The 26,916-nt window shown below is 38.2% G+C and overlaps 3 protein-coding genes across 5 annotated transcripts in view; 2 read left to right on the plus strand and 1 right to left on the minus strand.

The window, feature by feature from the left end:
* Window positions 1-240: 240 nt before the first annotated feature.
* Window positions 241-7,723, minus strand: LOC121861076. Its single transcript, XM_042358619.1, has 6 exons — window positions 7,495-7,723; window positions 5,555-6,924; window positions 4,555-4,727; window positions 3,830-3,983; window positions 2,865-3,088; window positions 241-2,350 (listed from the first exon to the last, which is right to left on the minus strand). Exons 2-6 carry the CDS (start codon window positions 6,623-6,625, stop codon window positions 1,027-1,029), a joined length of 2,946 nt encoding a protein of 981 aa, XP_042214553.1. The 5' UTR covers window positions 6,626-6,924; window positions 7,495-7,723; the 3' UTR covers window positions 241-1,026.
* A 489-nt stretch (window positions 7,724-8,212) lies between these two features.
* On the plus strand, window positions 8,213-15,444 carry LOC121861077 (zinc finger protein DZIP1-like). Of its 3 annotated transcripts, none has more exons than XM_042358622.1 (4): window positions 8,213-8,326; window positions 8,974-9,065; window positions 10,077-10,486; window positions 10,956-15,444. In XM_042358622.1, the coding sequence occupies exons 3-4, from the start codon at window positions 10,127-10,129 to the stop codon at window positions 13,548-13,550; spliced, it is 2,955 nt and encodes a 984-aa protein (XP_042214556.1). In that variant the 5' UTR covers window positions 8,213-8,326; window positions 8,974-9,065; window positions 10,077-10,126; the 3' UTR covers window positions 13,551-15,444. The 3 variants fall into 3 exon arrangements, with proteins under 3 accessions (XP_042214556.1, XP_042214554.1, XP_042214555.1); XM_042358620.1 differs by having other exon boundaries at window positions 8,974-9,059; XM_042358621.1 differs by lacking the exon at window positions 8,974-9,065 and having other exon boundaries at window positions 8,233-8,326.
* Window positions 15,445-18,626: 3,182 nt separating this feature from the next.
* LOC121861078 overlaps window positions 18,627-26,916 on the plus strand; it is a 74,065-nt gene continuing 65,775 nt past the window's right edge. The window contains 1 exon segment of the mRNA XM_042358624.1: window positions 18,627-18,867. Within this exon segment, the coding sequence (XP_042214558.1) occupies window positions 18,742-18,867 (126 nt within the window). The 5' untranslated portion in view covers window positions 18,627-18,741.

A 26,916-nucleotide genomic window follows, 5' to 3' on the forward strand; every position in this document is an offset into this window, starting at 1 on the left:
ATGAACAACTATATATATTGTTTTACCTCCAAAGTGCTGTTACTCCTTATTTTGAAAGAGCAGTGTCCTCAAAGTAAATTGCTTAAACACACCCAGAATTTCCCTTCATTCATTGTCACTCACTAGTTCATTCTTATTGCTATAACAATGATAATGATCAGTGGCGTGTCGTGAGAAAAATGCTAGGGTAAGCAAATGACGCTTTCTTACTTGTGAGATCACTGTAGATCTACTAAAGAATTCTTTTAGATCTCGTGACTTTACAAGTAAGAAAGCGTCATTTGCTTACCCTAGCATTTTCTCACGACACGCCACTGATAATGATAGAACTGAAACAACAATGATGATGATGAAAGACGTTTGTACAATCTTCAACAGTGAATTACCTTTGCATTAACACACATTCTAAATTGTCACTGGATGAAACAACACCTAACTACCTTTTTAAGTTTATGCATAATTTTTATTCACTCTTCTTTAAGGTCTTGTTGTTCATTCATTCCTGCTGCCATAACAAATGAATTCTGCTGTGAATCCTATGATATTCCCATTCAACAAAAAAGTCTCACATATCTATCTGATTTTCCTTCATCACTCTCCATAACCTTGTAGCAATCTAAATGAAAAACGTGTCCCCCACCATACTAAACACACCTTCCATGATCATGACAAGTACTATGTATTACTCTCTTATCTATCAAACATTAAACAGTAAAACAAAAGACACAATACAATACACAATGAAATAAAATATAAAAACTAAATGTTAAACCTTGATCATACAACTTTTATAACTACAAGGTACTGTACAAACTGACCACCAAACAAATCAACATTTAACTAACATCTGGCCCAGTGATTCAAACTGTTCCTGGAGTAAAATAGTTATTTATCTCGCAAGTGAGAAATTATTTATTTGACATTAGTTCAATCTTGAACATATATGTATTCATTGCATCACTCAGAGTCGTTGTAGATTATCCTGTCTATTTACACATTTTATCTGAAACCATGGTAATCACAAGTTCATGATGAAGTAGTATATGTCCAATTTTGGCTGGACTCTGGAACAGTGACTTCCTGTACATAATAAAAGTATGGAGGAAGTGATAAGTGAACAGGGGCTGGAGAGCCATCTTGTGTGGCTGGTCCCAGTGTCTGGTAGGTGGGTGTTGGTATGGTAGCTGTTGCTGGAGTATTTCCACTGTGAGGGACTGATGTGACAATGTGCGTGTGAGCTTGATGAGGATTCTGACTGGTTGATCTTGGAAGCTGTGACATTGCTAGTGATGGGACCATGCTGGTAGTCAAGCACTGGAGTGCAACAGGTGGTCTCAACTGTCGCACATGTTGACTCCCTATATTCTGCGTAGTTCTGGGTTTACTAGTTATCACAGATCCATTTCCATCTCTTTCTGAGATCACAAGGTGCTCTGCTGTCGACTCTGACACACCCTGAGCAGGTGAAGCTGATGAAGGTAGTGAATCTACCATTGAATCCTGTATGATGAAGGCAGTGGCAGCAGGGGCTTCAGTTATTCCTTCTTGTAAGGTGTGGTGCTGATTTGTCATGTACTGGTTTAATATGACCTGAAGTGACTGATACATCTCCTGAAGGCCACCTACCTCATGAAGAGAATATGTAAGGCTACGTATTGTATCCAACTGTCCCCGCACCATCTCTGCTAGGCTTGCGACCTCTCCAGATCCATCCCTGGGTACAACATCAGCAGAGATACACTCTCGCCCTTCCAGACCACTCAAACTTCCTCTGTCTGGCTCGTCAGTACAAAATGTTTGCACAGCTTCCTGCAAGGTTGAGGCCTGCAGAGGCACACTATCTGACATTACATTATCAGAACACACTATCTCATTCTCACCATCAGATCTAGTTCTTCTGTGTTTTCTCTTCCTTCTCTGATTTGTTTCAAAGGAGGTCTGATCATTGGAGACTTTCCGTTTGGCTGATATTCCCATTTTCTTACACTGAGTATAGACAAGATTAGCAATATCCTTCAGGCGAGGATAATATGCCCTGTCATCAAGTTGTGGAACCACCATGTCTCCATCGTGCTGCTCTTTAACATGAGTGTCCAAAATACGCTTTATAACCTTAGGAGCAGTGATGCCTTTACTTACAAGTTCCTTAATTTTACTAGTTACAGAGGGATGAATGCCTCTTGATCGCCCTTGTAGTGGATGATTGTGGACAGAGCTTAAGGGCAAAGTTACATGGTAAAGTTCCTCCTTCTCCAAAACTGACCCTTGACTCATGTCTCTCCGGAGAGCTTTCAGCATCACCTTCCTCTCTGTAGGCATTGCATTATAAGGAACTGCATAGCCTGGGTACCTATAAGATATAATGCTGTAATTAAAAACCACCAAAGTAATTCATTTTTTTACCCACTTAAAATCCTTGTCTATATTAGTGTTGGGAAGATAAAATCAAGAGCAGAAAAACAGTCTCTATATTGCTGCCATAAGACATCTATCCAGTTTATCCCAGTCACATCATACAACCTTGTCACAGTCTCTCTCACACACACACATTGTTTCCTGGATCTCCAATTGCCTACAATCTAGTGCCTCCCTCATCGCATCTTTCCAATTGCTTCTTGGACTTTCTCTCCCTCTCTCTCCTTTCATTCATCAGCAGCAACTTTTGAAGAAATAATAGGATCACACGAAGTTTACACATCTCTGCATATTTCACCTGATACTTAAACACCCTAATGCTAGCCTAGCCTAACCCCCCTCAGGTAGTGTTAGGGAGTTTTATCATTGCATCAAATAAGATGAGGTACCTAGTTTTCAGGTGATTCAAATACATTTATAAAGACAATGATGTAATGTACAATACTCACTTGACAATAACCTTGACGGTGATTCTCGCAGTACAAGAGGTAAAAGTAACATCTTTGTATCGCTTCTTGGGCATATTGTCCCTCATCTCTCCTTCTTTAACCTTGTTTTTGTTCAATTTTCTTGTTTCCAAGTCATCTTTATCTTCGTCAGTTCTTTCCTCCTGTTCAAAATCCTCCTCTGCTTGTTGTTTATTTTCTACTGTTGTTCTCTCTGTACCTTTTCTCTACAAATAAACAAAGTAAATAATTATCTCATATTAAGACCTGTGTTATGCTGTACCTGCTTATCCAAACTACTGTACAGTGATACCTCATATTATCATTAATGGTTAAACATGATAAAAAAGTTATGTGTTTTACTATATTATTCCCATTCCTCTATAAAAACCTCAGGTATCCAACTGATTTACCCAACAATTCATATAACTCATAATCACTCTACAGCAATGTCTGTATAATTTAATTCTCATAAACTACTCAACACTGCACAGCCCTGGACACAGACTGCTGCTTCTTGTATGTGTACCAAAAGGCTAAGCTTTAAAATAATTATGGATGACTCGTATGTATTTTTCACAAACATGCACACAAGCTAAATACAGTACCTTGTAGAGTACAGAGAAAATTGTCTTATTCAGCTTCCATAACTATAAATTCAAGATGTGCTTAGTAAAGAATGTTAAATGCTGTACAGAAAACAAGAACCTAACAACAATTAACTTACTGTTAAGACAAATACACGATTTATTGTTAACAGGACCATGAATATAAAGTTTTGTAAGAATGAAGGCTGAGACCATACCTAGTACAGCACTAGGCTTTATACAGTACACAACCTCTCCTCCTTCATCTAAAAGCCACACAAAAACTCTAAGATCATTACATTAAAATCAAAAGGACAGGCATACTGTGCTCAAGAAGTTCTCCTTTATTTACATGGAGATTTTTCCCTAGTTTTAATTTACCTTAATTTTATAATTCATCCCAAAGGCACACTTAAGGTCATCAGATGAGAGAATTGTAAAAGGTACTCCGTCAAACTTGATCCGCTGGTGGTGCCACATTATACGGCTCGCTTGTGACCTCGTGAGATGACGCTGCTGCAGGCTACTTGGATGGCTGTTGAAAAGGAAATACATAATAATAAATTATTTAAAAATCGTTTACCATCCATTAGTGTCAAACAACCACACCCTAAAATTCTTTACATGTTTGTTAGAATATGAGAAGCTACTTTACCAACACACAGTTACATGAAAGCCTTTAATAAATCAATGTTGTATTATCCTTTTATAATGAGGAATTATTGGATATAGTACAGTATTGTATTCATATCTTGGATTACAAATATTTAGAAAGTAAAATCTCTCCTGTTTACTTAAGTTTATATCCAGATTTCAAATTTAGTACAATAATGCTTTAGTTACGTACATGTGTGTGTGTGTGTGTGTAGAAAATAGTCAAATAAAGTGTCATTGGGACTACAAATTAACCAGGAAAACCTGAACCAAGGAATACTTCTTGAACTGAGGAGCCAGTGTGTCCCGAAGAGCTATACCTCCCCAACACACCTGAATTTTTATATCCATAGTCAAACATAAAACATTTTCTTTACACATAGACACACACACAAACATACAAATCCCTATATGAAAACCCTTAAAATCATTACCAAATTTACCACAAATACCTTTTTATATAGTCACAGAGAACACATCGAGAATGTCCTTCCAAAGTCTGATGAAGTATTGCACTGGAGGATGCCACACCCACTACCCACTTATTATCTAGCACCTGCACGGATGTGAGTCGCTCAGCCCACACTGGTAGATCTTCAACCACTTCATCGTTAACCAAAGGTTCCTGGAGTGTAGTCATCAGTAATTAGTAAAAGGGAAGACAAAAGTTTATCTTCCTACAATCAAATATGATTTCTTAAAATTAATGTATTTCTTCTACAATATACATTTCCAAAATTCTAAACTAACAAAAACGAAAAGATAAATCCGAGGGTAACTAACAAGTAACCCCCCCCCCCCCATCCTATCTCATTGTTAGATATAAAAAGAAATAATAAAAAGGACCTTCAACAACACTGAAAGACAAAGAAGTGATGAGTGGGATGCACATGAGAGGTATAATTAGGAGTGTCTGAAAGAATAAGAGTTTAAGGTGTGGGTTTTCTGCCGAGTGATAAAATGTGGAACTGTATAAAGGACTACATATTCTGTTAGGTTAAAAGATGTGTATGAGTGAGGGGTTACTGTAAATGCCTACCACCAGAGAGAGAGAGAGAGAGACACTAATGAAAACTAATAAGGGAAACAGTGTGATAGGTCTGGGAAATATAAAAGGGAGACAGGGAAATAGATAAGACTTTGGGTAAATAGGGAAAGGCAAGAATGAGTAAAAATGAAGACACGAGTGATTGAAAGCACGGCGGAGTATTGATGGGAGTGAATTCTATACAGTATGTACAATAGTTAAAAAATGAAGAAAAATGTGTTAGTACATAACATATATAAGAATAACAATAACTGAATATAAAGGTTTGTTTGTCTACTGTTGATGGACAGAAGACTGAACTGTATACTGAGTGATATACAAATTGTCTAACCACTACTATACTATGAATAATGAAAGTAAAGATCAAGGGAAAATATTAAGCTTTTCATTACCATACAACTTACCAAGGGGTTTTCTATTTTATTTACGTGTTTTTCTCTTGGGAGGAAATGTGAGTGTCTTGGCCTCTTTATGCTAATTTTCCCAATATTATCAACATCATGAATATTCTTCCATCTTAGTCTTGCTTTTTTGGCCGATTTCCTTCTTGGCCTGGCAAAATCTTCTGTTTCACTTTCGTCTTTTTGAGTAATGGCATCTTGTGATGCTTCAGTAATCAAGGGACACTCTGATTTCACAAGAACTTCACGAAAATTCCATCTTGATTCAAAATTTGACTGAGTTTTCACCCCATCACTACATTTACCATTTACTTTACTCTCACATTTTTTTTCTTCAAGCCTTCTCGACGAATTTTTCTTGGCAACATCAAATATAGATTTATCTTTAGGTTCTTTCACATAGGCAGCACCTCCATCATATATTATTGAATTGTTTGTTGGTTCACTGGTTTGTGTGTGTCCTGGTTCCTGCTCCTGAGTGACCTGAACGAGAAGTTGTTCATCTACTAGGTATGGTTCTGGAGGAGCCTGAACTGTTGGATGTTCCTGAACTACCATGTTACATTGCAGATCTACCACCACACAACCTGCCATGTCTTCACCAAGGACAATGGCATTAGACTCTACCCTGCCACTGCTGGTAATTGAGGTTAATACACTTGAGGTCTCATTAACAGACCCTTCAGGAGTGTGAGAGGAATGGTTCAGGTTCCCTTGAAGGCATCCACCTTCACCTGCAGTTCTACCTGGTACTCTACATTCAGGAGAATGTCCAGATGACTCACACTTTCCTTTTATTACTAAGTTATTTACATGGGTTGATATCGGAGACACATGACAATTATTTGTCGAGACGAGCGTGGCCACTGGTGATTCAATATTATCCAAGCCTTCTGGCAGTGAAGTAGTAGACAAAGGAATATGGACAGATCTTCTAGCAATAGTCTTATGAAGCCTTACTTTAGGAAGTGATAAACGTTCAAAAGCCAGAGGCACCGGCTGACCATGGGCCAGTGTCACACTTGCTATTGTTGCATTTTTGTCAAGGGCTGATGCTGTTATGTGGTCCGCCATTACTACCAGAGATCACACAAAGCGGCCAATGTATGTAAATACGTGATTCTTGGACTAAGTAAGTCTTTAAATCTTCATTGAGCAATAAAATAAAATTGTGTTATACTGTATTCATGTCTATGCCTTTGAGCTGAAACACATCAGAAAATCCACAAAGTTTATTGCCATGTCACAAAAGTATCCATTAATTTTCTAGTTGTTTGTATATAACTCCCAGCCAAGCCATCTCATGTAGAGCAGGAGGAGGATAACTGGCAGTGATAGAGGCACCACCAGTGTGTAGTACACCAACCCAAACTCTGTAATATGAGAAACAAACATTTACAAAACATGAAAAAATATATACAGTACGTATATTACTTTGATAAAATTTAATCTTCCTCCCCCCCCTCTCCCCACAATGTGAAAAAAAATTAACGAGACTGACATCACATTGAAGACATTTAAACATCACAATCAACGCTTTACGGTACTTTACCATGCTTGCGTGGGTTAGCTGCTGCTCATGCATTTGTCATCTATTTCAAGAAGAAAGCAACTATATTCTTTGGTGAAATTTTGTACAGTAGATATTTAAGGCATACAACTGGTCTGGACTATAACCAACTAGAAGTACAATTTATCCATCAAATTTGGTTTATTCATGAGGCAAGATATAAATTTTCTAATAGATATTTTTTCTTCAGTAACTAGTTAACCGGACGTCTGTCGTTAAAATATAAACAAATTCTAACTGATAAAGATAGGTCCCCTCCCTTGATTTTAAAGTTATAAAGATATTTCCCATATTATCCCGTCAGTCAGTTGGGTCCACACTGAAGGAGGTCAATAATAGCCTTAATCTTAGCATTTGACAGCCTGACACTTACCTTCCATTAAATAGCTGTTAGGTGTACGTCTGTGTTTTAGTCTCCTGGCAGTGAGTAAATTCAGTTCCACCTTCAGTTGACTCAGTAGGGGCGGCTGGAGGCTGTCATGACTGGTGTTGACAAATACAGTAATCCGGATTCTCAACTGCGTTCGGGATTCAACCGTTCGTGACGTCATGACTCCGAAAAAATCCCCCTAGGAAGAAAGACCCCTGAACAAAAACTCATCAGTTAAAGTGTAAATTACGACAAAATTCCCCGAGTTAAAGTGCAAAATATGTTAGGTTAAGTTAGGTTAGGTTAGATATTGCTGCCTTAAGATATAATAAATATAATATTTTACATTTCAAAAGTGCTCATAAACTGTAGATACTAATTAAATTCGTCATACAAGCTTACATTGGCACTATATATATATTATTTTCGATTATCTGATAAAATAATATAAAAAGGTTCACTTATCAAAGGTGTGGTGACTGGTCGCCATGGATTCCAAACTTTATAAATACAAACAAAGATAGATAGTTTATGTTAAGGAAGTACCACGCACTAAATCTTAAAATTAATTCCCCTTTTTAATCAAAGCAAACAACCCTAATATAAGGTACGATTAAATAATATATTCCATCTAATGTAGTTTCAATTAGGTTATATTTGGTCTATGTGCTTTGAAAATAAAATAGTGCGTTAGTGGTGATGTTCGTGGTATATTCTCAACAACCACTAGCTTGGTGGTAGTGTATGCCATTATGTCGTGATTTTCAAAATGTTTCAACATCATCATCATCATTTGTCCTGTAGAACTATAACAACACGTTGAATTTACAGTCCAGTGAGTATATTCACCTTCTTGATAACACTCCGTTATCATTGTATATTCACTTTTTACTCTTTTTGAGGAGGAAGAAGTATTAATGGTCATTAGTTAGCTCAAGACCCAGATCGTGTACTCTTAAACTTACAGCATAATATACGTGTATCATGTAAGGTCACTTGGTTAGGTTAGGTAGGAAAATTGTAACAGGTGATGTGGAACTGTAATTTTTTTTTCATTTGGTAATGGTGGAGACACTTAGCACCACAAGTACTTCATGGAATTCTACCAAATTTACAGATGTTGTTTGGGTGATGCTAAGAAAATCGAAACGACAATGCATAGAACTATTAGAACCTTCTTCAACAAATTTTCTTTCATTGGTACCAGATATCAAAATAAGTACTTTCTGTTTAATATGGCGGGGGTGTCCTCAGGAAGGTAGGTAAGGTTAGGTAGGTAAGGTTAGGTAGGTCTCTTTGGTTGGTTAGGTCAGGTTCTATTATGGCCTAGTAAAGTCACCTCTTTTAAAATACCATAATGATTAGAACATATAGTGAAAAATTAATAAATAAATACGTAAAATTTTCTGGTGGTAGCGAATGTAATCCAATATATATATTAATTAAACACACCCATTGAGACTCTCACTTGTTTCCTGACAGATAAACGAAGATCGCCGACACTCCTGTGTAGTAGACGTGAACCAAAACTTGGTCGCCACGGGAGATTCGACAGCGCCATAATTACGGTACCGGTAAATAATTTATTTCTTCGCCTACAAAGCCTGTAGAGATGTGAATTATCTGCCATGTCTACCCCCATTATGCTGTACCCACTAACATGTAGCTTATGATCAAGTGACGGGCTAAAAAGAAAAAAAAATAGTAAAATATTGTCGTTTATATTTTATTACTCGGTATCATTAACAAAACAAATAGTGGAAAATTTGAATGAGATATTTTAAGGCGTTCGGGTGTTAACTGTTCTCTTCACCTTTACCTTTAATTTGGGGAACTTTTTCATCTTGAACACTAATTTTATGTCTACACGCAGCATCCCGTTGAAAACATTTTGAGTGTGTATATAAAAACCATTTCTTGCAGCTGTTCCGGACACAAATATACTTCCAGCAATTACCACATTACTGTGTATGAATTACCGGAGATAAGACAAACCAACTTACCATACCTGTCTTAAGATGGAAGTACTGTATAGTACATTATTTAAGATCAGGTTAGCTAAGGTTAAACAGATCTCCACAAATTATTCCTGAATGTCCCTGATCGATAATCTGGCACTCTACTGTATATCATTATTTCGTTTCAAAATACTATATGTTTGCTAAAATTTTAACTACATTATTTGTTCTTACACTATCCTTACGAAAAACTGTTTAAGCATTTATTATTTAATTTCTGTTGCTATTTTACAAAATTATGATCCACTCCAAAATAAAAAAAATAAAAGCAAAAATACAGCGTGTCTGGTCGTTTCCAGATACCACTTTCTGATTGAAATTTCTGGAAATTGTAACATCTTTGATTTGGGTGATTGTGTAATATGAACTGTACTATACATGACAGCTGTTGGAACCATAGCATAAATGAATGAAAAGTATTTTGTAATTTTCAAGTGGACAGTTAATTTTAGGACAGATCTTGATGGTAAAATTCTCTTTTTTAATCAAATACCTTAGGAAGAAAATATGTAAAAGGGCTTAATTGTTTAAATATCTTCTACTGTACTGTACTGTATTCTCTTCCAGATGATGTCTGAGGCATATTCATCTTAGAGAACCATCTCAAGTCATTAACAATGAGGACAACATTTGGGGCAATATCACCCGGTGGGGCTGCAGCCTTGCCTTCTGCTGTAGAGTTCCCCTCCCAGCGGCGTGAGAGGGTGGACTGGCACAAACTAGCTTCAATAGACCTTCATGAATTGTCATCAGGATGCAGCATGGAGGTTCTGCAAGACAATTTATCACACGTTACTTTCTGTGACGCTGAGGCAGAGTTTGATGTTGGAACTACTGGAGGCCAACGCAGCCTTCTCAAGATGTTCCGCTTGGCCCAGCTCATAATTCAGTACCTTTTTCTCTCTCAGGAATTTATAGAAACTCAACTTCAACAATCCCAAGAAGAGGTTTTGCAACTTACAGAAAAATATCAGGAGGTAAATATTTTTTCTTCCTGTATAATAGTGTGATATAGATCTTTTAAATATACTCTACACAATACTGTACTGTATTAATATTACATAATCTTGTATTCACCATTTCCTCCTACCTTGAAGACTTTGCTAACATTCTATATACGTAAAATGATTTGGTATTTTTCATCACCCAGGACTCAGTCTTGATTTATTAGCCCTTTTTTCTATCACAAACCAAAACTATGGTGCAGTACATGATTTGGTGGAGTTTCTTGTCCCACGGTTTGGTTGATGATATCCTGTGATTTAACTGTCTTCATAATCATCATAATTTTATGTCCATTTTCCGTGCTTTCCATACTTTATCTTCCATTGTCTTCAGGTGTTATAACAACCCAGGTTTCCACACCACACCTCTCCATCTCTGAGTTTTTCAAAGAAATTACAAAATACAATCCAAGATAGGCTAATCATTTTCTTTTCTCTGCAGGTGAAAGCAAAATTACTGCAGCAGGTTGAAGAAGCCAAGAAAATGAAGATAACAAACAGAAGTATGCGTGAAACTGTCAAGTGTATTAACTCTTATGCACTTGCTAATGGAATATTCCAGTCTCTCAAGTGCCCCTTGTGCCCTAAAGCTTTTCGGGGCCAAGACTTCCTTCAGTCTCACTTGTGGCGGAAACACCCAAATCAAGCCAGCTCTGTGACCCTCCCACAGGTTTTCCAGGTGCCCTCAACTGTATCAGGCCCATGTGAGGCTCCGCCTGTAGCTTCAGAAACTAAACACCAAGAGTTACCCCTAAATAATGTGTCCTCCCCTCAGTCTACACATGCTACAGCATATTCAAATGTCAATGATGTTGATTCATTTAGATTATGTGAAATTGAGAAAAAATTCAATATGATGAATGAAAATTTTATGAGGATACTGAGAGAAATGGAGGAGCAGAAGGGTTCTTTAGAAGTAGAAAATGAGAAAAGACGAGAAGAAGTAAAGAAAGCTTGGGAGGAAAAGAAACACATGGAGAGAAGCTATGAAACCCAGCTAGAGAAACTCAGTGAACAGATCTCTCAGCTTAAAACTGTTGGTAGCGATAAAACTTCATTTGATGGTGAGAGATTTGTAGAACTTATAAAAAAGCAAGAGGAAGAAATTACCTTTCTTCAAGCACAGATCCAACGTCAAGCCAAGAATGATAGAGTTGAGGAAATAAGAAGTACAGATGCTGTGGATGGACTATCAGAGGAAATACAGGCTCTCAAGAGACAGTTAGGTGAGCAGAGGAGAAGTCACAAGCATTCTTTGAAAGAGTTGCAGGCATCATTGCAGAAGGATTATGGGGCAGCCCTTGAATCTGAAAAGGTCAAACTAAGAGAGATGATGAAGGACATAGCTCACAAAGAAGCTGCAGTGGCTGTTGTATCTCAGAAGCCTCCACCTTCTCCCAAAACCCCAACTATTAAAAAACCACCAACACCAAACAGAGCTACCAAGCCATCAACCATGACTCAAAATCAGCTTGAGGATTCACCCACATTGACTCGTACTAAAACTAAAATTGAGCCGTATCTGCAGCGAATGGATACTGAAGATTCAGAGAGTGAGTTAGAATCAGACAGTGAAACAGAGACGTCACGATGGAATCAAAATAACCTGAAGGTGAAACCGCTTAACATTAGTAGCTCAAGTACAGAAGGGGAAGATGAAGATCCAAAACCAAATAATCAGAAGGAAGGTGACTTAAAATCTGAACAGTCTTCTTCTGAATCTTGTGAAGATGACAAGAGTTACTCTGAAGATGATGTATCATCCGATTCTATAAATCTAGATAACCTGTTGAGAAGTAATCCACATTTATGGAATCAAATGCGGGAGGCAACATCAGGTGTTCTTGCTCTTAAACTGTCATCTCTTGGGTTAGATCAATCAACACGTGGCATCAAGACAGATGTTTTGACTTCTTGCTTATCTCGTCTGAGGAAGGAACGGAGAAAGTACGAGGAAAAGTATGATCATTTCCTGGATTTAAGGAAAAGATTAGAGAATGAAGTTAGAGCAAAGGTTGACGACAAGATTGATAATGTTGAAGATGTATCTGGAATTCAGCCACTGTCAGAAACAATTAAAAGTGAAAGTAAAGAAAAACAGTCTGGTATGCTCTCAAGAATGGTAAAAAATGTTCAGTCAAAAGTTAAAGAGCAATCACGAGCTTTTTCCTCTTCAATGTCAAAAACTAGTGAGTCTGTGAAATCTGGTGTTAAAGATATATTTCACACTAATCCTAAATCAAATGATGATGTCAAGGTCATTTCTGGAACGAGCATAGTCTCTGATAACCAGGGAGAAAAGACTGAAGCTGAAGACGATGATAGCACAACAGAGAGTGAATCAAAAGACTCGAGTAATGCTCAGATAGAAATTCACAATGAGACCTCAAAATCTGTATCCAGGAACTTGTTTGAGGATAAACCCTTAGGAGCAGGATCAGGAACACGACCAAAACAGGGTAACTATTTCGATAACAAAACCTATGGAGAAGTTGAGGATATAAGTGGATCTGAATGGGACTCTGAACCCGAGTATGAAAACTTTAAAAAGGAACCTCCGCCAAAAAGAACTGACAGTTTGAACACCTCGGTAATATCGGCTAATTTACACAACAGTACAGTCAACAGCTGGGACTTGGATGAATCTCAAACAATTAAACTTAAAAAACCATCTGGACAATTGGTGTCTAACCTCACACGATCCATTGAACTTCAGTTGAGTGGCCGCAAGAAATCCCAACTTGCAGGAGCAGTGGATGTCATGAGTAGCACTGCTCTACCTGGTACTAGTCCAGATAGTCCTGGAGGTTTAGAATATTCTAGAATTAATCAAAACTCTTATGGAAGTCAGCAGAATCTACAAAGTGTGAGTGACTCTTCCAATACTGTCGGAACTAGTCTGTGGGGGTCTGTAGATGCAGTTGACGTAATTTCCCAGAGACAACCCAAAGTTATCACGAGCAGCAGGAAAGAAGTGATAAGCTCTTGGGACTCTGACGATGATCTTAACATAAGTGAAGTTAAATATCCCATGTGAACTTAATAACTGTTTACTTTATGTGAATTAAGCTTTTATGTTAATAGCCATAGAATCTCAACCAAATCTAGTCACTTTTCACTAAATTTCTCCAGGTTATATATCTATGTGTAGGAGGTTTATACAAATAGACTTTTCCCCCATTATATCAGATGGTAGTTACCTGCACACTATTCAGACCCACCAGTACTTCTCTTATCCTGTGCTGAGCAGTTCTATATGGCAGTACAGTACTATACTATACCTGTACCAATAATTGTGAAAATGGAGCTATTGCCTCATATTTATCACAAGATATGAGAACAAATTGGATGTTTCTTCAGTAAATATACATGAGAATTAAGAGAGAAAGATGAATAAAAAAGTGAGAAATATTAGCAAAGAATTTGGGAAAATGAAGATAAGTAAGGATTTGAGATTGGAGAGCAGAGCTCCGAGTTGTGTTATGTACAGCATGATGCAGAAATAAAAATCCTCCAATGGAAGGGTGGCCAGTGCCTTGAGTCATACCAGCTCAGTTCCAATATTGGTTATACTCTCATGTTAGGTCTTCCATTGATACCTGAGGCTAACTTATATTTTCCTCTTACAAATTGTTCAAAATTCCTGTGATAGAATTTTTCATTTACTCACCAAAAGTTAATCTCTCAATTTTTCCTGTACTTCTATTTTTGTGATTTTTATACATAAGCTGTGAGTCATATAACAAGTTGATAATTATATTTATTAATCTTATAAGAGATATACAAAGTACTCTGCTTTCTTCAATGCAATTTAATGGCTCACTGTAACAAATGTAGCAAAAGATAAACCAGAGAATGTTGAAAGAGCCCATCACTGGTAAGCCAATAAGGAAAAACTTGGTGAAGACATATTTAGATTATTGCATCTGTTACCTTTATTCCTCCTCCATCTTCATGTGAAATGGGTCAAAGAGAACAGAAACCTCATAGAAAGGGGGAAGTTATAGGGGAGTGAAGAGCTAGACAAGTATAAAAAGAGACAGGGCAGGTAAAGTAGCTCGTATTTTTAGAAGCCGTCTACATATTTAATCTTCAGCCTTAATGTGAAAACGTAGCATGTGTATATTGTTTTTTATATAGTACAAACAAAGAATATAAACCTATGGGGTGAGAATTATCAGTTTACGTTGAAACTGAAAAATGTGACTAAATCTTAAGAAATGGAGGATGTCATAGAAATATGTTTGAAGAATATATAATTAGGAAATTTTATTGTAAATTAAAGACATATAGATATATTTCTCTTGTGCGGGATAGATATGTATACTCAGGACATTGTGTGTACCTCTTCAACTGTGTGACACATTATACAGTACTATCTGTATTAGATTTATTTATGGAGAAATGTATCATCATATAACCCAGCCGTCATCAAACTGTACTAGCCTTATGTTGTGATGAAACCAAATTCTCTTTGTTTAATTTTAACTAAGTGGAATTTTCAAACTCTAGACTCTGAGATGATATAAACCATGTCAGTTCATTTTTAGGATCCTGTGCATCTACGAGTGAAAATGTTTTACACTGAAACAAATCTTTATGGGACTTTTAGATGTGCATTAATAGTTAGTTGTGTGTAGTTCCTTCTTGTTATTATACTCCAGGTCTTGTGAACCAATATATATGCCTTAATAATCGTGCCTGACTTTATGCTTCCAATGATTTTTTTTACTTGACAGAAAGTCTTGATAAAATTTATATATATTTTTGTATTATAAAAAACTATTTCATTACATTAATACTCTGCTGGACAAGCTGTACTGCATCATTAATTTTAATTGGAAAATATTTTTGTTAGTTAATTGATAAATTATTTTTTACTAGTTGTATGCTCTAATACTTTAATATATCACAGAAACTGTTGTGTAATGTTATAAATAGTCATGTTTAAACTTATTAAACTATTTAAATGTACATATATGTGGTTTTCAAATACAGGTATGTCTCCTTTAAGTTTTCTCATAGTCCAGGGAACAGATACACAATACACTAACTGTATATTGTACTGTGTTGTACACATTCTCTCTCTCTCTCTTTATGTTTTGAGTTCAATATAATGATTAGAATCACAATCACACAAGAATTCTCTAACCTCAATACAATACAGGTTATGTGTATTTTTCTTTTATCCTCTTCAAGCTGATCGGTTTGTTAACCGCTTGGGCAATCGGTCACGTCTCTGTTACGCATTGTTTGCAAGTACCGGGCATGCACCGGCTCCTGAATGTACCTGAACCTGCTCCAGTGTTGGTCAAGTCTTGTCTTGAAAGAGCTCACACTCGGTGCCATCACAACACTTTCTGGCAGATTGTTCCAAGAGTTCACAACTCTCACTCCGAAAAGGTTTGCCCTCACAGTTTTCTGGACCTGCGACTTCTTCAATCTTGAGCTGTGACCCCTTGTGGGGTGAGCGTCCGCCAGCTCCAGGTAAGGACACTCGACTGAGTAGTGCCCCTTGAGATGCTTATACACCTCAATTAGGTCGCCCCTTGCCCGTCTGTAGTATAAGCTAGGCAAGTTCAGGCGCTCCAATCTCTCGGGGTAGTTGAGGTGCCAGAGTGTAAGCACCAGTCTGGTGGCCCTCCTTTGAACATTTTCAACCAACTGAGAGTCCCTAGCATATCTCGGGGACCAGACGGGGTGACAGTACTCCAGACGGGGAAGCACTTCACTCTTGAAGATCGTTACGAGGGACGGACCGTCTAGATTTCTGAACGACCTTCGTATAAGACCTAATAATTTATTTGCCTGATTTACCTTCTCGCAATGGCCTGAGAACTTCAGTTCATTGTCAACATACACACCTAGGTTCTTCTCACATTGTCTCAAATAGTGCAGTTTCTCCATCCCGTTGGGACATATGATACGCCTCCTTATAGTTGGTTTGCCTCAGGTGGATCCTCTTACACTTCGTGACATTGAATCTGAGCAGCCATTTCTTTGACCATTCTTGGAGCTCACAGAGATCCTTCTGCAGTTCTTCACAGTCCACTAGGTTCTTGATTTTCTGAAATAATTTGGCGTCATCCGCAAACATTTGTATGGAGGAGTGTACAACATCAAGCATGTCATTTATGAAACAAACAAACACCAGTGGGCCCAATACACTACCCTCTGGTATCCCGCTTGTGACAGGTATGGATTAATCACCACGCACTGCTTCAATAAAGATTTATACGCCATAAAACAGAATAAATTTGGTTCATAATTTACATATACAGTACACTGTATAGTTAAGTATTAATGTTAAAATTTAGTTACTTAAAAAAAGGTTACTTAGGTATCCACCTATTTACTACAATCAAATCTGACAACAAGAAGGACGTTTCCCTGACAACTTTTTATAGGTACTCTGTACAGTATTTGTTTAGAAAGTTTTTAATTCTTACAGAATAAGAAAATTTGGAGTTTAACTGAAAATTATTAGGCTTCTGTATTTTTTATATCTGTGCATTTTTATATATTGCCGACACACCGCCTTTTTATTAAAGAAATCTCGGTTAATATTAAGAAGTTGCCAACACCTACTTCTATATTGAGTCATATATAGGGAGCAAGAGAAAAAATAGATCAAAATAATTGATTCTATAATGTTTCCGTTGGCAATTTATATTTTAAGAGTATTTTAACTGATAAAATTACCCACTATACTAGTTGTTCAAAGTAGGCAGGGCTTTGAAGTAGAGGGAAAATGTGGGGTAAAAATACTTAAACAGAACCACCAATCAAACCTTTGTAAACCTGACGTTTCATAACCTGTAAGAATGTTTAAGAATCACTTCCTCCTCAACTAAACACCGAAAACAACACCAACACATACTAAAAACAAAAAAATAATACCTCATATACTAAACACCGAAAACATGAAGAAGATAAACTTTTTAGTCTTGGATTCTTAAAGGTTAGGAAACGTGAAGTCAGGTTTTCAAAGGTTTGTTTAGTGTTTTTTATTACCTCGCATTTAACCTCTATCTCAAAGCTCTGCCCACTTTTAACAAGTAATACTGCTTGGAATTATATCGGATAAAATACTCGAAAAATAAACATTTCCGACGAAAACACGTCAGAATAAACTATTTTTAGTTTTTCTCTTTCTTTCTATATAAGACTCAATATATAAATAGGTGTTGGCAACTTCTAAATATTTACCGAAATCTCTGTTAAACTACTGACTTAGTAGGAAAATAAAAACTCATATTAGTACATAAATTAAGTTTACAAAGGTAGCTTCCTGGTCTACCACGGCATCTCTCATGTGTACATCTCATAATGTCTTAAAGTTCCTGGCAGGTTCCTGGATTAACAAAACTGAATGAAAGGTTGTTAAGAAGACTCACAACTCCATAATACGTGAAGGAATATTTTTTACAATTGAAGTGTAAACCCCCCAAGAGGAAATAAATGTATAAATGCATTCTTATTAGATTTGTCTTGGTTTGAAAGGAAATGGTGTTGATTGCTGTTGTATGCCTGCATTGTGTGTGTGTGTGAGTGTGTTGAATCAGTGTGAATTTGTATGATGGTTTTAAACTGATTAAACATCAAAATTTTTTACTTAGCTTACTTGTGTTCTGGACGAAAGCTCTACGCCTGTGCATTCAGCTCTTTCTGTTGACTGATGGAAAAACGAAGGAAGAATGACTCAACATGCATAAGATTGTTTGATCATAGTCAGTAGCGGAAAGAAGTCCAGTTGTTTACATCTACAAATATAAAAGTTCCTGATAAAAGTTACATCCCGTTTTCTTTGAGATTGTTCACATCTGAAGAATGTTTTGGTCAGTCGCCTCAGGCCGAGGGTTATGAGCTGTGCAGGACGGAGGGAGTTGTCTCCAAGATATGCTAAGAAATTTAATGAAAACCCGTAAAACGATAGAATGAATAGATGATTCGTATTGGAAGACATTATTCCAAAATAATGAACAATGCAAAGTCCAAATGTATTATCTCGAGACACGAGGCAAGAAGAAATAGATGCGTTAAGTTCCCAACCATCCTTTCATAGCTCAGCCTCTGGCGGACAGGTGCGGCTGGTTCACAACTCGCAAGGCAGTCCGACTGTTTGAGTCAGTTCCCTGTGTGTGGTTGTGCAGTGAGGGTGGGGACGCTCCTTGGTGATTTTTAATTCAGTTATCTTTTTTTTCATAAACGTTCGATTGAAAATAATAATGCCTTGTTCGGCCATAACGCTTTCCTTAGCGACGATATGTGCCGTAGTGTCGGTGGCGCTGCTCGCCATCGCCTTCGGCACAGATAACTGGCAGTACATCAACGTGGACCGCATTGATATTGAGGTGAGCATGTCGACGTGTGGAGCTGTGGCCCACATAACTCAACCTCCCTCCCAGACACTGAACCTCTTTCTCAGCCTCTCCCAGATGCCCAATCTCCTTCCCAGCCTCTCCCAGATATTCAACCTCCCTCCCAGATATTCCTCCCAGCCTTTCCCAGAACCTTGTGTGCACTCCATCACTTCCTAGGTACTTTATGTTATAGTACGCTTGTGTGTATTTGTGTACACTAAATCACCCATGTTGCAGTCCGAGAAAACACGTAGGTATTTCCTTCCCCAACACACGCGGTCACGTCACAGTTTCGAAGGAGTAAGGAGTCACATTGCAGTTTAGAGTTAACACCATACTGTTTGTGTACAGGAGAAGTTTACTGTATGTGTGTTTTTAGAATTAATGTACAGGAGAGGTTTATAGTGTGTCCGTGCTTAATTTTGAGCCTGTACACGGACATTTAAACGTTGAAATTTATCCCATATAATTTTCTCTCAACGTAAAGATATTGAGTAGTTGGGACACTGATTTTTGGGTCCATCCATGTACTAATATTTTTCTAACGTTTCTTTGCTTGTAGTCGTTGTTATGTAAAATGCTTACATAATTATGAACAACAATATAATCATACTTTACAAACACGATTCTGACTTCAAAAAACTGTCTTGTAAGTAAGGATATGATAAGAAAGTAGACCCCTACATAGTTAAGAATAGGGAGGTAAAATATATGTTTTCTTTAACAAAATATAAGACAAAATGACGCGTTTTTTTACCACTGAGAATATAACAGGTAACTAGTCAAACTGTATCGTCCATGACAAAATTTCTCATCTGTTATATTTCTTGGTCGTCTGAGAAATTTATATTGTAGACAAGAAAAAAAAAACTACAACTGATTAAGTGAGGCAGAATATAAAACACGTCTCTAGGTCTAGGCCATCATGATAGGTTAAGTAGGCAGGTGGCGGCCGTCTCGTCTACAGCCTCTACCACAACTTCTCCTGGCAGCACTATTAACTTCCAGCACAGTACAGCTACCGTCACTCATTGCCTCTGACCTCCACCACTACTACGAACAGCCACTAACCACCACACGCACTCATTTCCCCTGCCACTAGCTACCACTACCTCTTCCACCACTACTTCCTCTAATCTAGGCCAAGTCGGTAATTTCAATGAGTCTCCAGGAAATGATCTACGTAAATAGGACTCTCAGGCTCGCACGGTAAGTTTTCCTCCTGGCTGCTGATGTGAAGACGCATTTGCCTCACTTGGGATGCGACATTTGGATGCTGACAAAACGGCATCGAAATTACAAAGAGACTACCTAAGTTAAGGCTGCTTGATTAACCCCGTTATAAGAAATACTTGAAGCTGTTTATGGAGCTATTATTATTATTAGTGTTATTATTATTGTTATTAATATTTAAATGGATTAAAGGTGTAATTTCAATTGACATTTCCAATATCATAATTATCATCAGTATCTGTTTGTAACCTTATGTTCTAGTTCCGGTTTGGTCGAGAGCTGGTCATTCTCGTTATTGTTTCTTATTGACTTCACGTGTACAGATTCTTGGTGATGGAGGGTAACGTGATTGGAGAAACACAATGAGAGGCAGACACAGCATGGGTTAGAGACACAACATGGATTAAAGAGAGACATAGAGACAACATAGGGTAGAGAGACATAGAGACAACATAGGACAAGGAGACGCATAGGGTGGTGTCTAAGTTACAAAAACGCCCCTAGAATTATCCTTCGGGAGACAAAAAAAATCAAAATATGGAGGAATTTGATGAAACCTTGAGGATGGTGAATGTAAGTTGGGCGTAGATCGACTCTCAACCGCTTTAGGGATTATGTAAATAGTGATCACTTTATGACAGGAAATATTTGTTGAACGTTAGTGAATAAGATTTTTTTTTTGTGTATAGTGTGTGGACTTAACTTCTACTCTTCCTCCTCTTCTTCTTTGTAATTCTCCTTGTCCTTCTCTTTGTGCTTCCTTCTCCTTCTCAAGTCCTTCTTTTAGTTTATATACGTAAGCTAATTTGTCCTCGTAGACGTGTATACATGCCTATTAATTGTACGCCTCCACATTGTGATATAATGTTCCTTGCTACCTTCCTCACACTCCCTGCTTCCTCCTCACACTCCCTGTTACCTCCCTCACACTCCCTGTTACCTCCCTCACACTCCCTGCTCCTTCCTCACACTCTCTGCTCCCTCTATCACTCCCTGCTCCTTCCTCACACTCCCTGTTACCTCCCTCACTCCCTGCTCCTCCCTCACACTCCCTGTTACCTCCCTCACACTCCCTGCTCCTCCCTCACACTCCCTGTTACCTCCCTCACACTCCCTGCTCCTTCCTCACACTCCCTGCTCCATCGTGGGTCAGTTTGTCGTCCCCCTCTAATGGAGTGGCGCCATCTTGACCATCGAGGATACTGTACTTATTAGTGGAGGCTATTTCTTCACCTCGCATGGGTTCATCTCTGTGGAAACTGTTGCTCGGTGAAGCTTCAAGGTGGCGTGGGTCGAGTGTTGGGTCTGGGATTGTGTCGTGCGAGTTGTAATAGGTCTTAAGGGGGCATAGTTGTTAGGAGAGTTGTATAGTGCTTGTGGGTGTGTTGTTGTTGGGAGGTAGGAGTGGTATAGTGTTGTTGTTAGGGAAGGGGAAGCGTGGTTGTGGGGAGGCGTGGTTGTAGGGAGGCGTGTGGACGTTGCCTATAACCAGGCCCTCTCCTCCCCTCCCTCCCCAACCCTGTGTCCTCGCTTATGGCTATCCTACCATCACTCCTTCCTCTCCCTCCCTCACCCCACCCACCCTCCCTCATCTCCACCTTCCATCACCACACCCACGCACTTCATATTAATTCACCCCGTCTATTAGTTTATAAATACCACCATTTAGGTAGACAGACACTTACTCAATAACCTGTAAACTCAATTGCTCTCGTCTACATTGAAGTGGTGTTAGTCAATCATTCTTAACACAGAACAATGGGAAACTCTTGTCTTTTGTCTTGCATACCAGTGTGTGTGTGTGTGTGTTTTTCTCATTGCCTCACTCGTCCCTGGGTTGAGGGCGCTTGGTGAGTCGGGCTGTGATTGGTCGCAGCTGGTGACGTTATCATTGTTTCTAAAGCAGTGTACACGAACCTTAATTAACTCTAACCTTTAAGTCGTAAGAATCCCGAGTTTATATTTTGATATCATAACGTCACACATTTCAACCAATCACAGTGTGGCTGCTGGGTGCTCCGTAGATGTATGGTCAAGGCGGTGTTCTAAGGACATGTTTGACCAGTTTTGACCACTATTATTTTTTAGCTATAATTAACTAGTGTGGTGGAGGGTGACCGTCTCATCCTTAGGCCTGACAGAGGTTCTCAGAGGCTGGTATACTCAATGCCCTCCTTGTCCTTTTGGAGATGTGAGGACGCGTCTAATTGGAAAAAGGTGGGTCGATGGTTGTTGTGACTAGAAAAAAACATTAAGTTGCTTATAAAATGGCCATCAGCTGAAAAAAAACTGATATCTCTCTTGAAATTTAGTAATGTTCACGAACGACTGTAGGGTTATCATAACAGTGAATGTGAGCGAATATTTACGACCTATTTTTATATTAATCTCTGTTATTTTCACCACAAATCAAGTCAACAACAATCACTATAGAGACAACTTTCCCTCGACGTTTGGTGAAATCTGACACAATATTCAGCAAGTGGAAATAACACGTAGTGACTCAATATTTTCACATTTTCTATCGATATCTGTTATTATTCAGCACAAAAATGATATTCACAAATGTCTCAACTCTGTGTGACATCTAACACTTGCACTAGTCACTTTAGTTTTTCACAAGAATCACCGAGAGAAAAAGATGTTGCGAGGAAGTGTGCGCTACTTTTCTGCGCGCATGTGTGTGAGGTGTGATGAAGAAGTAAAGTTGTTCAGTCAGGTAATGTGTTCTCCCTGTTATGGCCTTCTCGCGTGCTACATGTCATCATCACTAAAGGACTTGGCTTGGTTGTGTATTTCTCTTGACACCATTCCAAGACTGTAGCGAGTGGAGATGTTGCGTATGTGTTTGTCTGGACGTTGCGTGTCATACAGATGGACCCTCATCACTACCGTGTACGCTGCTGGCTCGCATTTCTTCACCTTCCTCTAAAAACTGTAAACAAACTGGAGCTTAAATTTCAGGTTTGCGTGTCAGACGTTGGGGACGCTTCACTATTGCCGTCTACTGTACACTGTGTTAGGTTGTTTTTCATAATAACCAGGAGACATAACAGACTGTAGCTTAATGAAATTAGCCATCACTTCAAATAGCTCTGATGAGTTTTATATTTATTTAATCTATCTATATATGTCATCTATGGAGAAAATCAGGACTTAAGTTTTTTTTTTGTCAAAACGGAAGTCGGTTCTCTCTCTCCACGGGTAAGTTAATTAGAGAGTCCCGCCAGGTGAAACGCGGCTCGTCTTCACATTCTATCCCAGCCTAGCCTAGCCCTACTCCTTCCCTAGCCCGAGCTACTGTATAACCTTAAGGGGATAGACCTGAACCAGATATAATCAGAATTCCACTCAAATGTTTTTTTTTTCTTTTTCTAGATAATTATTTTTGGTCAATTAAGATTTTTTTTAACCAACCTGACCGATGACATAGACATGAGACCAGATAACACAGTCGGTCAGGATTGTGTTTAGTAACGTCATGTTTCTAAGAGTGGGGTTGTGGTAACGATTTTGTGTGTATAATTATCTTTGACTATTACCGAATACCTAAAAATAAAGAGAAGATATACAATAGTAGATAAGGGAAATAAAGCATTATATTTAAATAACTGTATAAAAAGCTTTCTCGGTAACAACCAAAACGTAACACCTGGGGGAATTAAAGAACAATACATAACACCACACACACACACACACACACAAACACACACACACACACACACACGACTAACACCCGAAAGTAAAAAAAATAAAAAAATAAAACTTGCAAATTACGTACAGGAAACCGTTCATATAAAGTGAATATTTCCATGGGATTTTTGTTGCTGTAAAGTGAATATACTTAATTCTGGAGATGGTTCTATCAGCCGGGGCGCCCCGCTAAGGTGACGGACCTGTGTAGTGTGGGAAATGGCTACAGTAACTAACGGTGTGGAAGATTGGGGGGAGGCAGACAAACGTTCACACACCCGCAGTAAGCTATAAATATCACGGTGCATTATCATTATCCCTCTGCTAGTTACTAGTATGAATTCGCAAGCCTTCATATCTTAAATTCTTTGGTCGTCAAACTGTAGATGACGCACGCGGTAAAGTAAGTCTCATAACTCTTTTTGATGCTGTTATAACCGCTATCTTGACGTCGTTGCTTAAGTGCGTCTCTCAAGAATATTTTTAAACCCCCCCAAAAAGAGGAATAGCACGTGACGTCATTAAACCGGTCCGCCATGCTGAGACCAAAAAACACAAAAGAAAAGCTCTATGTATTTTTGTGAGTTTGAAACAATAAGAGATCCCGATAAGTTTAACCAGCATTAATAAACTCACTTCTAACATTTATTTGAACATCATTATTTCGTCTTTGTTAATAGACATGAAGGCGGTATACAGTAAACCTTATTATAATAACCAAGAAAGATTAAGAGATAGTAAACAGTAGATGGAATGTTGATTAGAGTCTAGGGGTAAATTGACGTGTGTAGGACCTCTGAAATAGAGAGTTCCGAGAGTCCCAAGAGTGTAGCTTAAAAGATCAGGGATTCGACTAGTTTTCTTTTCTCATTTAACGTTAATATGTCAAACAGTCTGGACAACCAGTGACAACGGTGACCTGGGGTTGACCTCTACCCTGACCAATCTCTGCTGTTAACCTGGCACCTCCTGACCATCTATCCCAGATATCATAACAGTTAGTGGTTATGACCTGCCTGGTTGGTACAGTAAGCGGGTTCGGCTTCGTGGGTTTACTCTACGCGGGTTTACTCTACGCTCGGACATCTAACCTAACCTATAACGCCAGGTGCTTCAGTATCGGACGTTGTTAACTTTAATATGAACTGTTGTATGTCCTTGTTTCTATTACCAAAAGAGTTTGTGGTGTGGGTGTGGTGGTGTTAGGGTGGAGCACCACAACCGGCCGCCGCCACCACACAGCGTCGTCAAGGTTCATCGCCACGCCTCACTTTACCTAACCTAATATCCTAAACTTTATAAGAACTTTTCAAAAATATTCCAAATTACTTTTTTTTTTTTTTTTAAAAGTTCTTCAATACGGTAATGCCCTTCATCTTTCTCTTATCACCATCTTTGTTTATATACCGTAGATCTATACCAAGCAGCATAATACCGGTATCTTTAAATATAAATACCGTAGCCATCAGAATATCGTTTATGGTGAGTTAATTATCGGCAAAAATCATTAACTGATATTCATTTCCACTTGATTTTCGTCCGATCAGATATTTCACTAGAGAATATTTCATCCTATCAGGTATTTCACTTACAGAATTTTACGTCCAATCATATTGAGGATGTTGATTGTTACTTGTCGATGGCGCGCGGTGGATTGTGGTGATTGTGGGCGCTAAGAAACAAACGACTCGTGATTATTGTGTGGTGCGGTGTGGGTGTCTCGCGTTCTTGGGGAGTTATATATTATACGTGGGTCATTATATATTCCTAGCACACACTCTGGTGACTTCTCTCCAACGCCCTCATATATCTCTCTCTGTTCAGGGTTAGATATATTTTCATAGTTTAGAAAGAACAAAAAATAGTGAATAATTTTATTTTTAATTTAATCTCTTGGTCTAAACTGTCCTAAAAATATTCTATTTTGGTCTGAACTTCCTTTAAAAACATTCTTACTTGGTCTAAACTTAATAAACATTCTTACTTGATCTAAACTGCCTTCAAAATGCATTCTATCCTTCTAAACTGTCTTCAAAACACATTATATCCGTCTAAACTGTCTTCAAAAAGCATTATATCCGTTTAAACTGTCTTCAAAAAGCATTCTATCCGTCTAAACTGCCTTCAAAATGCATTCTATCCGTCTAAACTGCATTCAAAAACATTCTATCCGTCTAAACTGTCTTCAAAAAGCATTATATCCGTCTAAACTGCCTTCAAAAACATCCAATCCGTCTAAACTGCCTTCAAAAACATTCTATCCGTCTAAACTGCCTTCATAAACATTCAACGCTTCCGGTGGCCTTATAGTACAGGGGGTAGTGAGTTGTGGCAGGTGGTGATAGTCGGGTATGGGTCCCAGGAACGCGGATGAGGCGACTTCCTGTTGAGAGAGAGAGAGAGAGAGAGAGAGAGAGAGAGAGAGTACTGTATATGTTGTGGTGTGTTTCATGAAAGGTTATGTTGGCTGGACGGTAGCTAGTGTTCTTGCTTCCTGTCTGTCTGTCTTTATCTGTCTGTCTGTTCGTCTGTCTATCTTTCTATATATCTATCTATGCATCTCTCTCTCACACACACACTTTAACTTGGGTGTGGTGGCTTTGTGGCACGGAGGGGGGCCGGGGGGTGGGTTAAAGGTCTCTTGTGGTGTGTGTCTGTATGCATATGAATTCACACCCTCCCCCCTCCTCCCCGCTCCATGTATTGAGGGATATATGTGGATGTATACTCATATGTATACATGTATGTTTACCAGTATGTGAAATTTAATTGTATGTATTTTAATCATATGGACGGGAGTATATATATGTATGTTTGTATGTATAACCATGTATATTGGGATGGTATACGTATATTTAATCATACTTCGGGAATATCGTTATACTTGACAAACATATCGGTATATTTTAAGTATATACACGAGAATATATTATTATTATTAGAGTGAATTGATATTGATTGGTTTTATTATATTTATTTATATACCTTTGATATGTCTTCACTGATCAATACTCTTGACTTTTAATCTTGACTTAGAACTTGACTTAACTAGTTTAATCTTGACTCACCAAATATAAGACCTTGATTTAGATCTTGACTCGCCATATAAAGCTT

The sequence above is a fragment of the Homarus americanus genome, unplaced genomic scaffold, assembly GCF_018991925.1.
Source record: "Homarus americanus isolate GMGI-L3 unplaced genomic scaffold, GMGI_Hamer_2.0 scaffold52806, whole genome shotgun sequence".
Lineage (NCBI taxonomy): Eukaryota > Metazoa > Arthropoda > Malacostraca > Decapoda > Nephropidae > Homarus > Homarus americanus.